Genomic DNA, 16,369 nt, shown 5'->3' on the forward strand with positions numbered 1-16,369 from the left:
GCAGCAATGGCATGCCTACTAGAAACGTTTTCTTCATCTTGTGAGATAGAATCAGTTTATTCCGTCTTGGCATTTTACCCCACACTTCTTGCTGGCAGTCAGGGATACTCTCTTCTACTAGTCCTGTTTTCTGATCAAACATGAATTTGATTAATCTGGGCACTCTTCTTCCAAGAATCTATGTGGTACAGCAGTCTTTGAAGAGACTTGCTGTCACCTCACTGCTTATGATTCATATCTGGATGCCTAAAGATGAGTTTGTAGAGGAAACTTTAATCTGAGCCCCACTTGCAGAAGTTACTGCTGGAGAGTGCCATGAGCTCCCTGTCAGGCATTAACACTTGCAGGGACAAGTGCTGCTAATGATTTTGGCCACCCAGGTGCTCAGGGGATGCCAGTCCGTTCCTGCAGATGCCCAAACCATGCCAGAAACTGAGACAAATTAATGCAGCGTGAGGGGGCCCAAATCTCCCACAAGCACAGTATGAGGTGACCTTCCCTGCAAGTCTTGCCCTGTACAGTGCTAAGCTGGGAAGAGCCGATAACTGAGAATAAGTTTTATGCCCCCATAGATTTCACCTGTCTTATGCTGAGTTGTGTGAATTGACCTTCCCCATATGTATTGTCCTATCTGGTGAACTCCAAGTTAGGGAATTTTTGCATTAGAGGTTGTGTCGGGATCATCATGTACAATCCCAAATTGCCGTATTTTTTATGAACTTGATTAATTCTGTATACATGTAATTTATATATCTGCCCCTACCTTGTCTGTGAGAAGCCTTGTTGAGGTGTTTTTGGTGTATAATTTATATACACACTATGTAGGGGAGAAAAAAAAAAGGGGGGTGTGTGTGTGTTTTCATTTAAAAATTACTGCCTAATTACTTAATTGGATGTTCTAAAATTTGGATTACAGAAAATAATGAATAATGGCTCCTTGTTCTCCTGTATATAGGCCTCTATCATATTCTCTCACAGAACCCTCCATGTACCAAACCTTTTCCAAATGTTTGACGTATAGAGGCATTCAGCATGACATACAGTATTATCCATCCCATTAAAGGTGTGATTGATTTTTCATAAAAGCACAGTAGCTGGCTCTCCAATTCAGTGCAGAGTGAAAGAGATTTGCTCCCCATCTTGCTTGTGAAATTCTTGAGCAATGAGCATGTCAGTATTATCTCATATTATATATTTTCTTTTCTGCAGATGCAGCAGTATAAAGTGCAAGGACAACGAAATTTACATCCACATTAGATACATTCAAAATGTTGTGTGGAGGGAAAAAATCTTACTTTGCTGCTGCTGTGTGCATTATTACTCTAACTTCAATGGTCACACTTTCTTATCTTAGGTTACAGAATCTTTCTCACCTGCCAAAAATAATTCAAGAAGGTAGTAGATGTAAAGGGAAAATTACCAATAGCACAATAACAGCATTAAAAGATAACAGAACTTTTATTATATCCCCTTACTTTGATGACAGAGAAAGCAAAGTCACTCGTGTGATCGGGATTGTTCACCATAAAGAAGTAAAACAACTATACTGCTGGTTCTGCTGTCAGCCCAATGGAAAGATATATGTATCAAAAGCAAAAATTGATGTTCATTCAGACAGGTTTGGATTCCCTTATGGTGCAACAGATATAGTTTGTTTGGAACCTGAAAACTGTGATCCAACACAAGTATCAATTCATCAGTCTCCACGTGGAAATATTGACCAGCTGCCAGGGTTTGAAATTAGAAACCGCAAGGCTGAGACCTTTGCTGTTGACTTCACTGTGTGCATCTCTGCCATGTTTGGAAATTACAACAACGTCTTGCAGTTTATACAGAGTATAGAAATGTACAAGATTCTTGGGGTACAGAAAGTGGTGATCTACAAGAACAACTGCAGCCAGCTGATGGAAAAAGTCTTAAAGTTTTATGTGGAAGAAGGAACTGTGGAGATAATTCCCTGGCCAATAAACTCACACCTCAAGGTTTCTTCTGAATGGCAGTTCATGCAAGATGGAACACATATTGGCTACTATGGACAAATCACAGCGCTAAATGACTGTATATACCGAAACATGCAGAGGAGCAAGTTTGTGGTTCTTAATGATGTTGATGAAATAATTCTTCCCCTTAAGCACCCTGACTGGAAAACAATGATGAGCAGTCTTCAGAAGCAAAACCCAGGGACTGGTGTTTTCCTCTTTGAGAACCATATCTTCCCAGAAACCATGTCTACTCACATGTTCAACATTTCATCCTGGAATACTGTGCCAGGTGTTAACATATTACAGCATGTTCACAGAGAGCCTGACAGGAAAGATGTAATCAATCCCAGGAAAATGATAGTTGATCCACGAAAGGTGATTCAGACTTCAGTCCATTCTGTCCTACGCGCTTATGGGAACAGTGTGAAGGTTCCCATGGATGTTGCCCTCATTTATCACTGTCGGGTGCCCCTTCAAGGAAACCTGCCCCAAGGATCCCTCATCAAGGATACAACACTGTGGAGATATAACTTATCATTAATCATGAATGTTAACAAGGTGCTAAGTCAAACTGTACTGTAAGCTCAAAAGTGAAACCTTGGTTGTAAGGAGGGAAAGTGGAGACCTACCCCTACCATGGGGAGGCAGAGGATATAATTTAAAGATCACAGTAAAATCACTTCCACTTAAAGTTTACATCTTACAGAGATTTAGGAGAACAGCCCTTTTTTGTACTGTACAAAGGTAAATGCATTTGATTTGCGAACTGAGACAGGGTACCTGGTAAGGGTCCACTCCTGTAGTTGATCAGTGCTGCTCCTCCTGTAAGTGGTCAAGTGCTGAATTGGCTTAATCAGGTAAAGTCTCTACTGCACCTTTGTTAGACATGAGAGCTGTGGCATAGTGAGAAATTGCTCTTTTGCATGCTTATAGCTGTGAAAGGACATTATTCAAGGCCTAGGAAGTGACCATGCAGAAATTAGAAAGTTAATGTAACAATATCCAGGTTTCTCTTTTTCTTTTCCCATCTTCATATACGTTTTAGCTAGTACAGTGAACCTGTAAACTACCTGAAGAAGGAATGAATTGATTTTTGGTTATTTGTATGTCTGAAGTACTTGGTGGATAAAAAATACAGCTGTGCTTAGTGGTGCCTATTAAAAAATGGCTTGGGACAGCATCTCCCAGATGAAGAGCTGCATTGGCATTAATGCTGTAACCTGTTATAATCACAGAGGTAGGATAAGAAAATGCACCAGCTGTAGCACAGGAACTGTCACTTAAGCTATTTTGTTAGAGGTTCATTTGTCTTAAGGAACGTGGGAATTTGTAGCAGAGCTGTGAGTCATTTCATGATACCAAGGATCAATGCAGATGGTATTACCTCTTCTGGAAAATGTAAAATGAGTTTGTTTTCAATTGAAAAAAAAAAAAATCAGTATTTCTCAACTGATTCAAATAAAGTCAAAGGCTATACACTTTTTTCAACTTACGTATAAAACATACAACTACAGTCACTGGTATTAAAGGTAACATTGCTTAATTCTTGCAGTTTGTATGTCACTCTTTGGGTACAAAATTTGTATGCACCAAGTTGAGTAAAAGGTAAACAAATGCAGTGTGATAAATACTGATCAAAATCTACTAGTTTAAATTATAAAAAAAATTGAACCCTTTCTATTACTGGAAATTGCATTTGTTAAAGAGGTGATGTATTGTAGCACTGAACACAAAACTGCTGGAGTTTTGCTGATCCAAATGACTCTCCAGCTTGGGGTTTGAGACATGTAAGTTTAAGAAGAGTGATCCCTCTTTTGTTACCCACAGGTGTTCTGAATTACTTAAGTGGCAAGAGCCGAGTCATGTTGCAAAGCTTTAAAGCAGAGGCAAGATACAGACTGATGCTGAAGAAAAAGAGAGTTTTGTGAACTGAAAAGCAAGGCTATTTCCACGGGAATGGATGAATAACTACTTAAAATATGTAATAGTTTGGGGTTTTTTTCTGGCCTCTGTCTCTTCATTCACAAAAATTGGACATCAGGTGGATTTTACTCGTTTATGTGATGGGTAAGTTGAATTATGATGCTTCCTTATGTAGCTGTAAGGGTACAGAAGCTGTATGTTTTCTAACCTCAATCTCAAAATAGTGCTAGGTAATTTATTAACTTGTGCTCAAGGGTCAGATGGAAAGCAAAGCAAACAAAACCCATTTCCTCACTGTAGTTTTGCAATTCCAGTAATGTTTTTTCTGTTTGCTGAGCCCACAAAGCTATGTGCATTGTACTAATGTGGCAAAGTATTAGAACATTATCAGAATGTCTGTATATAGAACATACATTAGCATGTACAAAGGGACGTCGGGGGGGGCGGGCAGTGACAGTCTGACACCTCAGTATGTGTGAAAGCAGGTACACTTTTTTAAATTTCTACACCAGTGTCATGTTTTCATTCCTTCATCTGTTTTGTGGTGGCACAAACCTATGCCCTTAAGGAGGTATGTCATTAGTGGTTAGTAGCATTGGCTAGCAAATGTCCAGGTAGAGGTTTTACTCAGAAGTGTTCAAGAGACAGTCTGTAAATAACAACTGTTTGCTAATTGTATTTGTAATAATCATCATCTGCTATGTAACAGGTTAAACACTTCTAAAATTAAAAGGGTAGAAGAGCAGTGTAGTGTGTATTGGATGCTTCTCATTATGCTTTTCTGCTTGCATACTACGAACAATGCAGGAAAGGAGAATTTAGAGTTCTTAATTTGTTTAAAATTTTCTGCAACTTGTGAAATACTTGTGGCAGAATCCCTTTCTAGCTACCACTTCACAGCTTTTAACAAACTGTAGTATTTGCTTCACAGTGGCAGCAGCATCTCTCAAAGCCTATCAACAAACTGGCAGCTGCATTAACATCAAAGGGGTTTGCTAGAGTGGTGCTACTTTGCATGGCAAGAGGTCCATTCAGAATGCTAGTCATGTAGTTTAGAAGGGGCATCTGGAAGTCCAGCTCCTGGCTCAAAGCAGGGTACAGTCGTGTGGTTTGCTCAGGACTTTGTCTCTCTGGGCAACACGGTACATTCTTCAACTACCCTCACAGTGAAGAAGAGAGTTGGAATTTCTCTTGTTGCAATTTGTGACCACTGGCCCTTGTCCTGCTGCATGTTGCTGAAATGGGTCTGACTTTGTCTTCTCCACCTTCTTATGAGGAAGCTGGAGACAGCAATGGTGCCTCCCCACCCCATCCTACTCCCACCTTCCCGCACTGTTCTCGCTGCAAGGCTGAACTCGGCTCTCACAGTTTCTCAGACACCTTGTGCTCCACCTCCCTCTGAGGCCTCTCATGGGATTTGCTCCAGTGTGTCAGTCTGTTTTGTACTCGAGAATTCAACATTGAACTCAGATGTGGCCTTGAGCACGGAGCAGAAGTGAAGAACCCCTTCCCTCCAACTCATGGTTATGTACTTGTAAAATTCAGTATACACTTGGCCACCTTAGTCACAAGGTCATGTTGCTAAATCCTGTTCAGTTTGCTGTCCTTTCCTGTAAAGTTGCTTTCCATCTTGTTTGCTCCAGCCTGGCTTGTGTGGGGTGATTGTGTCAGGTGCAGGGTGGTGCATTTGCTTTGATTAAGCTTCATGAGTTTTCTGTCAGCCCACTTGTCCAACCTTGTTGAGAACCCTCAGAATAGCATTCCCTGATCTCTTGCATATTGACTGCTTCCCCTTCTCCTCCAAATTAGTATCGTTGGAAACTTGCTAAAGAGTGGAGTCTGCCATCATAAAGGTCACTAATAAAGTGGTTAACCAATTCTAGCCCCTTAACAACTGGTTACCAGTTAGACTTTTGTATCACTGATGACCATCCTTTGAGTCCGGCAGGCCAGCCCATTTTCCATTTGGCTTGCAATCCAAATATTCACTCTGTATTTCACAGATTTGGGTGGAAGGAAGTTTCTGGCATGTTCCTGTCTAAACGCCTGCTGTGAGGTAATATTTCAAAGCTAATGCAATATTTTATAGATGGCCCATCAAACCATGTCTCCTTTAGAGTAAATTGAGTTACTGCACATCATACACAGTATAGTTTCTCCCACATTAAGAATGAGGACAACTGGGTTTCAAAACAACTTACTGAAGGGTTTCTGTTTCAGGTAAGTTTTCTTGGCTTTTGAATGAGAATAGAAGCTCTAATACATCATTTCTGCCCCAGTCAGTGTGGTTTGAAGCGAGAACTGTTAATTTGGCTTCCAATTGATAAAATCCTCAACTATAAGTACATTTTCAAATTAAGTTTGTGTGAATATAGGTGGAAGGCTGAGTACTTAAAACTTGGTCTGGTATTCCAGAGCCACTGCTCCACTGTGACTTCATGCAATTCCTAACACATCACTCAAATACTTCTGTACGAAAACTCCCTTTCCATTGGTACAAGGCATGCTGCATAAATTTGGGAACTTTGGCCCTCATTCAGTATTAAGTATGAAATTAGGTCTCCTTGGACAGTGGGAAGAAAAAAAAATCATACTAACAATGGTAACGCTAGGCAGTTTTATCTTTTCAAGGACATGAGCCAGTCTTCATGAAAACTCATGTTTTCAAGTTGTGTTAAAAAAAAAAAAAAAAAATTAAGGGGAGATTTTATTTTAAGGGAGGAAGGAGAAGAAACCAACCTAAAGCATTTCTAAAGCATGAGATGTTATAGATACAGCTTTTAAGTACATGTCAAATACCACAAAAGTATGTGGCTATTCATTTGCTACTTAATAGTTAACTCATGTACATCAGGTCTCCTACAATGATCAAACCAAAAGACCTTTTTCTACTCCTATGCTTTTCTTCAGGCTTTTGATATTTTATTTTTTTTCCCCAGAGGTGTGGCATTCTGTTATTTGCCCTTGCTTTCCAAATCTAGATGTAGCAACTACTTTAAGTGCCTGATTATATTAACTGCAACTTTTGGAAAAAGTGAATGGCTGCTAGACATCATTTAATGTAAGAGAGTGACTCTTTCTGTAGAGATTGAACATCATCTTCCCGTTCATTACATTCCTACCTATCTGTGAACTAAGTTATTTCTCACACAAACTACAAGAAATATGGACTATAAAATACTGATTAAGCCATTCTGAGTTACCATCAGCAAATATGATGAATACTGTCAGAGGTCCTCTAAGGTTAATTGCAATGGCAAGCTCTATCAGATAGCTGAAAAGCTGGCTCATTCTCTCTGAGGAGAGTTCATGTTGACATGTTCCCAAATTTAAACAAACTATTATTGTTAGCATCTAATCCTAGTTAAAGGACCCATTTGATTCTGCTATTGCAAAGGCTAAGTATTTAAAGCTATCATAAGGAAAAAATGTTTTGAAGAGAATGATAATGGAGAGAGAAAGGGCTTGCTATTTCTCATTTGATTTAAGCAGCCATGCACTGTAACCAGTATTTGCTGTTACATGTACAAAAGCCTATGGTTCTAAAATAGTAGCTTCACCTTCTGTTTCAACAAAAAAAATAGGTCAGAAGTCAGGTCAAGCACTACTTCATTTCAGACTTGATGGTAGATTTGAATGGTTTAAATGTGACAAGCTATGCTTCAGAGCCCAAACAAGTATGCTTAAACATGAGTACAGACAAAATTTTGTGGTGAATACTGTTAGCATGCTGTATTGCATTATGTCCAAAACAACCCATTCCCAAATGCCCAAATAAAAGTAAATGATTGTGCATTGCATGATGATACCATTAGGTGTGCAACTTTGGTTCATGCAAAGTCTCATTTTATGGACACGTTGATGATAGTCCATATATTCCTGAAGATTCTGCATATGTGAGCTTTTCAGCCGTGTTCTTTCCATAACACCAAATGAATACTATGGTCTGGCATACTGGTGGCAAAAACCAAGCCCATATCATTTTGGCCATTTAGTCCGTTTAACCAAGACATTTCACCAGCCAAAAAGCTTGAACCTCTCTTTGACTTTCTATACTCTGGTAGAGGCCAGCGGCTTATCAGTTTTTCTGTCCTCAAGTCCATTATATACAGGTATCTGTTATCAAAGAGTAGAGCAAATATCTCTCCGAAGCCCAGCAAGGACACATTTGAGAAGTCAGGAGGTTTGATAACCCTAGAAGACAAGACAACATTGTTAGAAAGTGTCATGATTTAGTCATGAACCTGCATCACTAAAACAAATCCTTAGGTGTCTATAGAAAATAAGTGTCTTATCTCATGATTCTGAAAGTAGTTAGGAAGAACTGGATTCAAATTTTTCAAATTAAGCAACTGAACACTTAGCTGCGGTCAGGCCTGTGGTTTCAGTTCTGCCTTTCTGCATTCAGGACAGACTCTTCTGAACAAAGGTAAGGGTTTGAAAGGGACTTGGCACAGCACATGGAAAAAAAAGTCTTGCTTCCAGATACACATAAACGAGCAAATGTACTTGTGTTTTACAGTAAGTTTCCACAGGGATTTCATGCGTTAATATCTTTAAATTAAGATATCTTAATATTCTTTTGACCACAGAAATGCTTTCTTGTGATTCACTCAAGATTGGTCCTTAACTGAATGTGGTTTTACTGACACTTAGCATAGGGTTAGCATTTTCATCTTAGAGAGAAATAAAAGTATTTGTTAGTTCCCCTACACTTTTGGGATAACTTTGCCGTAATAAATAAAACTTGGAACAGAAATTGAAGACAGTAAGCTTTCCACAACTAACTGAGCACTTGATCATAGTGTTACATAAAACACAGAAATGAGGCACAAAAATGTATGGAGATGAAAAAATCTGTTCTCGGCAGTAGGAGAACGTTTCTCTTTTGAAAGATGGGAAGGTAAACTAAGAGGTGAAATTACTCAGTTATTCTTACTGGTAAGAAGAACCTCTTTTAGAGTAGGTCCTCCTATGGCAGATATTTACAAATATTTGCATGATTTCAATTAATAGTCTGCTAACAGCTCTAAAATGCAATTTTTTCTTTAGTAAGTCACAATCTTTGGAGCCACCGTTTCTGACAGATACAACCTCATTCTTATTATGGAAACAGAGTGACATCCTCTTTGATTCCTTACTGCAATCTGATAGATTTCACTGTCATTCCACAGCATTATCAAGAATAACAGATCAGTAGTGCTGTAAGGAAAAAGTCTTTTTAATTTCTTGTCCCATCAAAGGATCCAGAAATGATGATACATTAGAATTAAACCTGGTGATATGTGTAAAGTAAGATGTTTACAGAATTTTTATCAAGATTCTTTTGACCTACATCTAAAGTAAGTTATTAAAACTAATATGTTCCATTTCTTATTTATTTAAAGAAGACTAAATCATAAACTGAAAGATTTACCTGAGAATATCATAGCTGGCAAAGTCCCACTGGTATAAACCTAGTGCTGAACTGCACACTATGTATTTACCATCAAAGTGCAGCCTGGGCTGTAGGGAGATGCTGCGATCTTCAGACACAGACAGTGTTTTTAAGCACTTGCAGTTTATTTCCCTTCCAATAGGCCAAATCTACAATTAAAACACAGTTTAAGACCATAAAACGTTACATTATAAACCATTAGACAAATAGAGCAAGCCTCACAGTCTCTCTTTAAGCACTGGGTAAATGTGTGCATGTTTTTGCAGAAATATTTCTCTCCTTTAGGTAGGAACATCAATTCTGTAAGTGACTTGTCTTACAGTATTGTCGCAGTATATGTTGTTTCTAGCCTAAAAAATCCCAGCGAAAATTGGTGCTTTAAAGAACAGTGAAAAAATCAACCATCTAATTGGACAGAAATGTAAAAATGTTTCAGTTAAAAAGCACTTCCATAGCCACAAACTATTTACAGAACTTTCCAAATCCAGAAGTCCCCAATACTAACTGTATTTGCAGTTAATGTGCTTTGCTGTCAAATTAGCACATTAGGCATGCACGAAAAGCACTTATTTTTGGCATTTCCATTCACACAGAGCTATCATTTAAATCTAAACATGAAGGAAAGCATTGAAAAATTAGCTTCCAAAGAGTTGCATGTCTTGCACCACAACTTTACAAACAGGGAATATGGAAGAAAGTAAAGTCTTATGTTTATAAACTTCAGCAAAGCACTCGAGCAATTTATTTCCATGGGTACTGAAATAGTAAGTGTATGATATATAGTACGTACCTTGATTTCATACTTATCTGCACTTAGAAGAATATAATCCCCAGGACTATGCATAAGAGATTTGACTTTGCACTTCTGCAAAACTACCTGTAATTGAAGGATGTAATGATTTATGTTGATGCTGTTAAATAACCAACTTTCATTTGCATTTTTAACTTCATTGACAACTTGTACACTATACTCTTGTATAAAGGCAATACAAATACTTTTAGCAACTGAAGGGAAACTACAGTTTACTTTTCTTGTTCCTATTAGTGACAACTTACTGTATTAATAAGCAAACATATGTACTTCACCTCTAGAGTCACCCCTCTCACCTCCAAATTCTGAAATACTCAGAAGAAAAATACTGATTCTTGACTTTCATGCTCAGATTTTGGTTATCAAGATCATTAGTTTTTCTACATAATTTTAAAATTATCTTTCTTTCAGAACCATTGTTTTTATTCAGTCTTTTAATCAAACACTGATTCCTAACATTATGCCAGCTGCTTTCGAATAGAAATATCTTCAATGGTCTGAAAGGTCTAGTTCTTTACATATTTTTCTGCTGAAATGTTATTTTTTGGTATTTTCTGATGTTCTCCAGAACCTACACCAGATTCTACATGTGTTAGGATTAGAAAATAGAAATTTAGAACGTTACAAACTTATTGCAAATAAGCGTTTTGCAAGATTCATCGAAAATCAATACTCCCACCTTAGTGACCCATTCTGTGTGTCCAGTAAGGGTATTCAGGCACGTTCCTGTTGATAAGGCCCATACTTTCACAGTGAAGTCTGCCGAGCCACTGACCAGAATATCAAGTTCATCATTGTAATCCACACTAAAAACTACAAGCAGATAGGGTACTAAATAAGGAATACCAGTCTGTATGCACGTGTTGTTCTGTCATATAGCCTCTAAAATCATATGCTACGACAGCTTTTACTGTTGATCTTGAACTGCATATTTGAATTGTTGCCCTGGATTCCTAAGATTACATTACAAAATTACTGATTTTTGTCCAAATTAAGAGCATGTACATCAGTGGTTCCTTTGTGGTTGGATTATGGCAAAGTGTAACTTAAGCTAGTTCCTATTATAAGAGTTCTAGTAAGTCAATTCCAGCAGGATTAGTACATGTGATACATCTCATTACTCACAGGGGAGCACACCTACACCAGAGTTGAGGATATTTTGCAGTAGAGGACAAAGAAGTTAATTATGATGGAAATGCAAATACAGATTCCCAGGTCCTGTTGTGTTCTTTTCTGAAAGCCCATTTCGTCTAGGGATGCAAATAACTGCTATGGCCATATGCTCCCTGCCACCTATGGTCTGCATCTTTTTGGTAGACTCCAAGGTACTGAATAACCATGGCATTTAACATTATTTCCATGCAACTGCAAAATACTACCTGGCTAAGTTTTGGCCTTATTCAAGGGCACACAGATCTAGATCTGTCTATCTGTTTGCTCCCTCCCTCCCCCTCTCCCCCCCAAACAATGACTTGGGATAGAGCCTGAAAAAAAAAAGCTATTGTGCAAAGAGCTAACTTAAATTACAATTTCTTGGATAATGATGTATATTACTTGACTAGTGAAATTACAAATTGAAAAATCCAACATACCTGCACCAGTATGTCCTCTAAAATGCTGTGTCTTTGCCCCAGAGCTCCATTCCCAACAGGCTACTGTGTTATCAAAAGATCCTGTTACAAGCTTTTGCTCATCAAACTTCACTGCAGCACAAGTGTGTGTCTGGATACCGTATATGCACTGACCTGTGCTTACATCCCACAGTTTTGCAGACAAGTCATCTGATCCTAGAATAGAAAAGAACAGGGTAATTGGAAGGAAAATGTAAATAATATTTCCAATCCTATACTGGTCTTGCATGTTTGTCTTACAGTATTTTCATAAAATCACAAAATAGTTATGGTTGGAAGGGACCTCTGGACGTTAGCTCTTCTAACCCCCCTGCTCAAGCAGGGCCACCTAGAGCCGGTTGCCCAGGACCACAACCAGACGGCTTTTGAATATGTCCAAGGATGGACACTCCACAATCTCCCTGGGCAACCTGTGCTCAATTACTCTCACAGTAAAAATGTGCTTTAGAGGGGACTCCCCGTGTTTCAGTTTGTATTCACTGCCTCTTGTCCTGTTACTGGGCACCACTGAAAAGACCCTGATTCCATCTTCTTTGCACCCTCACTTCAGGTATACATTGATAAGATCCTCCCCGAGCCCTTTCTTCTTTAGAATAAAAAGTCCTAGCTCTTTCAGCCTTTCTTTGTGTGGGTGATGCTCTAGTCCCTTCCGCATCATCAAGGCCCTTTGTTGGACTCTCCAGTGTGCCCATGTCTCTCTCTTGTACTGAGGAGCCCAGAACTGGATGCAGCACTCCAGGTGTGGCCTCACCAGTGCTGAGTGGAAGGGAAGGAGCACGGCCCTTAACCTACTGGCAACACTCCTCCTAAAGCAGCCCAGGATACTGTTAGCCTTCTTTGCGTCAAGGGCACAATCGTGGCTCATGTTCAACCTGGTGTCCACCAGGACCCCTGGGTCCTTTTCTGCCAAGCTGCTTTCCAGCTGGGTGGCCCCCAGTATCTACTGGTCCCGAGGAGTTGTTTCTGCGCGGTTGCAGGGCTTTGCATTTTCCCTTGTTGAACGTTTTCTCATTAAATAGCACTTTCAAGCTGCTTTAATAGGGAATAAGCCCTAATTTTAAGTCTTGGCACTACAGCAAAGCCTCTTGTTTTCATGTTAATTAAGCTACTAGATGTCTGGCCTTCCATTTTCCTCATACCCTTCTAGCACCTTCCATAGATTCCAGCACTGCCTCTCACTGACAGTGTCTATTTAAACAGACCCATCGAAGTCACACCACTCTCAGGTTTGCAGAGCTACTGACTATACTGCAAGCTTTAGTTTATTTCAGGTAGGAAAGGAGTCCACCAAATCTCAAAAGACAGCGGATGAATACCAGGGTGCCATGACCTACCAGTCTCCTTTTGCTCCCCAAAGTTTCTTTTTTATTTTAAACTCCTAACAGTAAGTCCAAGCCACTGGCTTTGGAGAGCAGAATAAAATCCACGCCCTTACACCCATGGTTTCTCCTAGTGGTTTCAGCACAGAAACGTGCCAATTTTCAGAAAGTTTTGACAATGCTGCTTCCTGTGCATTTACATTCCCTGCTGAGTAGGGAAGTGAAAGACTGGCTAGAGTCTAGTTGTTGGTTTCTAGTAACCATCTTCGTGTACCAACAAACATGGGAGTACTTAGCCTGTATTCCCAACGTATTCTATAGCACTGTCATCTCAAGTGATTGGGAAATCCTTGGAATATGCTCTTACAGCAGTTCTGTTATTATTCTTTCATACTTAAGGTTTCATATTTGTTCTGTCTGTATTTTTAGGTTCAGACTGAAATTTTGAATTCTACAGTCTTCAGGGAGGAAGCTAAAATTATCATTACAATATGCAAGTCAGACTATTGCACTTTACATATATTGCACAGATAACTGCACTTATATCATGTTAAGAACTGCACTTATATCATGTTAAGAACTGGAAGTGCTCACAGACTGCCTCAGAGAAACTGTCTGGTTTCAAGGAAGAAGACAGACTTCCTGCCACACCTTGGGATACTGCAGTGATCGCATAGCCCAGACAAGGTCCCTTTAACTGGAAGTTATCCTCTAAGATGATAACTAACATATCTGTACTTCTCAAATGGGCTTACTAATCTGAAGCATGATACCCAATGATACTGGTTTTTTGGTCTCCTTGTTTTCCTATTAAAGTGACTAATGAGTTTATTAGTGGGCCAGGTATTTCAAAAATTGAAAAAAAAAAAAAGTTATTTTGAATCATCTTAAATTACATTAGCACTATCAAAATAATCTATCTGGTAAAGGAAAAGCAAAATGTCATTAATCATATGGGGGGTGGGGGCAGAAAACAAAGAATTGTAAGACTGCAAGTTTTCTGTCCTTCCTACCTGTACACAGAAGTCCATCTTTATAGTAAAGTGCATATACTCTGGCACTGTGTCCAATTAAAGAGGATGTCTCAAAGGCTTCGTGGTCCTTCAGTTGCTTCATCCTTAAAATAGCCTTTAGGTAAACCTTCTTCCAATGCAGAGGATCCTGAACAGAGTCATCTATTTGCCAACCCAAATTCTTACATGCAGTCTGCCACACCTCTGTACAGGCACTTATAACCTTATTCCACTGCTTAGAGACGAGGCAACATGTGAGTAGGGTCTGAGGATCAAGCCATTTTAACAGATAAAAACTAAGTTCCAATGGAAGAAGTTTGAGGAAGTCCCTCTTGAGGAGAATCTCTAGATTATTGGAGAGGTGCCTGAGCTGGACTGCTCCACTCAAGCTAATCAGGTGATCCAGAGTTTCATTTTTCTGCAAGTCCGTCAGAGAAAGAAATGTAATAGAAATGTTATCAAGCCATGCTTCAAAGTCCTTTTTCTCCATAAGGTTATGGAAAAATTTACCTGTGATACATCAAAATACTGTATTAGTTCTGTTCAGAAAACAAGGTAAGCATCACATCTTTATTACTGGTACATCAGTACTCCAAATGGCATGTTAACACATAGACTTAAGTGACCAAACGCGTTTTAAAATATTCATTAGGTTAGGACTAAGAACTTGCATGCACTTTGAACTATCGCTTGTTCCGCATCAGGCTCAGAAGTGAATTGTATGGAAGTAGTGAATATTAGCATTCATTATGAACATTAACATCTTTCTTGTTCTAGATTAAGACTTCCAAATTCTGAATCCAATAAGGTAAGGGTTAGTTTAAGTTTTAAACCCCTTCTGGCAAATAAACACTGTCTTGCAGTTTATTCATGGATTATACTGATACAAGGAAGAAAGCAAAGCATATACAGAGATTGATAAACTAGCTACTGACAAAACTAATTCATACCTTTGTCCTGAACTATTTTGAACACAAAGCAGGCAACTTAGTTTTTTTTAAAGAAGATATAGAGAGATGTCTGAAGAACTGTTTTGAAGCACATTAGCCATCTTTCTTTTTGGCTCGTGTAAATACTATAGATTGTACTGGCCTAATATCAGTTTTACCACGTTTGCACTGTTTTGACCTAAACACTTATGGTGTTGTTTTTTTTAAATTCCTGGGGTTTTGTCCTATTTTTTTCAGTTTATTTCCTGTGAAAAGAACTAACTGTGAAACTGAAGGTTTGAAATACTACCTGCTGAACTATGTGAACTCTATGCATTTATACTACCCTGAGGCATCTCAAGTTCCTACAATAAGTTTGGACAAGCGGTTAACAAGATAAACATTGGCCAAACAATTATAAAGCCATAATTATTTATTTTCTTTGGAAGATCTAATTCCATTCATTAGACAACTGGCTGAATTTAATTCATAGAAGCTCCCAAACCCAAAGAACTGAGGAATCTGAGTGGGAGTTAACTCTATACAGACATTTTACCTTCATACAGTAAAATCTTGAAGTACACCTCTTAACATAGCATAGTAGCACAGAAAAGTACAGCCTTCCCTGTGATAGGCTGCACCTGGCGTGCCACCGCTGCTACAAGCACGAGAAGGCACTGGGTGTCAAATGCACAGAAACAGCTATTGAGTCCTATTGAGTCACAAGTTCATACAGTAACTTTTACTGCTGACAGCACTTACCAGCTTTCCTCAGCACATATGGCAGAGACTATATTTGCTGTTCTAAGAGGCATGTGTTCTCTTTAAAACAAACAAACATTTCTAACAGGCTCCCTATGAATGAAAAATAGGTGAGCTCTAAGGCATTGCTGTATCCAATACACAAAGTTAATACTGAAATCAAGGGCTGCTGTGAGGCCCCGCAGCCGATGCTGTGAGCACGGGGCTCTTCTGGGTGTCAACCAGCGAGCCCCCTCCGCTCCCCGCCCGCTCCCATGTACCTCCGCAGCAACAGCCACGGCGAGGGCCGCGACCTCCAGCGCCGCTGCTGCCGGTGCCGCTCGCCCGAATCCCGCGGGCTGCGGCGCTCACCTCAGGTAGCGGCCCGGCGCGGAGCGTCCTTCGGCGGGCAGCCGCCGCGGCTGGCGCGGCCCCCCGGAGCCCGGCATGGGCTGGGGCTTCCCTGAGGCCATGGCTTCCACGGCAGGACAGGCTCCCGGCGCTTCCGCGGCCCGCACAGTAGCCTGCGGGCACCCGCGGCAGGAGGCCGCGCTCGGGCGGGACTGGGTGCCTCCGGCGCGGG

General features: G+C 39.8%; 2 protein-coding genes across 4 annotated transcripts; one reads left to right on the forward strand and one right to left on the reverse strand.

Annotated features, from left to right (window-relative positions):
• The first annotated feature begins 1,223 nt into the window (after positions 1 to 1,223).
• LOC106888626 lies at positions 1,224 to 4,647 on the forward strand. The gene has a single exon (XM_014942985.1). It carries the CDS (start codon positions 1,269 to 1,271, stop codon positions 2,562 to 2,564), a length of 1,296 nt encoding a protein of 431 aa, XP_014798471.1. The 5' UTR covers positions 1,224 to 1,268; the 3' UTR covers positions 2,565 to 4,647.
• A 1,861-nt stretch (positions 4,648 to 6,508) lies between these two features.
• On the reverse strand, positions 6,509 to 16,363 carry FBXW2 (F-box and WD repeat domain containing 2). 3 transcript variants are annotated; one of them, XM_014942981.1, is made up of 7 exons: positions 16,159 to 16,363; positions 14,117 to 14,626; positions 11,746 to 11,940; positions 10,833 to 10,966; positions 10,133 to 10,219; positions 9,322 to 9,491; positions 6,509 to 8,099 (listed from the first exon to the last, which is right to left on the reverse strand). In XM_014942981.1, exons 2-7 carry the CDS (start codon positions 14,604 to 14,606, stop codon positions 7,811 to 7,813), a joined length of 1,365 nt encoding a protein of 454 aa, XP_014798467.1. In that variant the 5' UTR covers positions 14,607 to 14,626; positions 16,159 to 16,363; the 3' UTR covers positions 6,509 to 7,810. The 3 variants fall into 3 exon arrangements, with proteins under 3 accessions (XP_014798467.1, XP_014798470.1, XP_014798468.1); XM_014942984.1 differs by having other exon boundaries at positions 16,068 to 16,363; XM_014942982.1 differs by lacking the exon at positions 16,159 to 16,363 and adding an exon at positions 15,808 to 16,015.
• Between the last annotated feature and the right edge of the window lie 6 nt (positions 16,364 to 16,369).

Source organism: Calidris pugnax, unplaced genomic scaffold (genome assembly GCF_001431845.1).
Source record: "Calidris pugnax isolate Ruff unplaced genomic scaffold, ASM143184v1 scaffold102, whole genome shotgun sequence".
NCBI classification, from domain to species: Eukaryota; Metazoa; Chordata; class Aves; order Charadriiformes; family Scolopacidae; genus Calidris; species Calidris pugnax.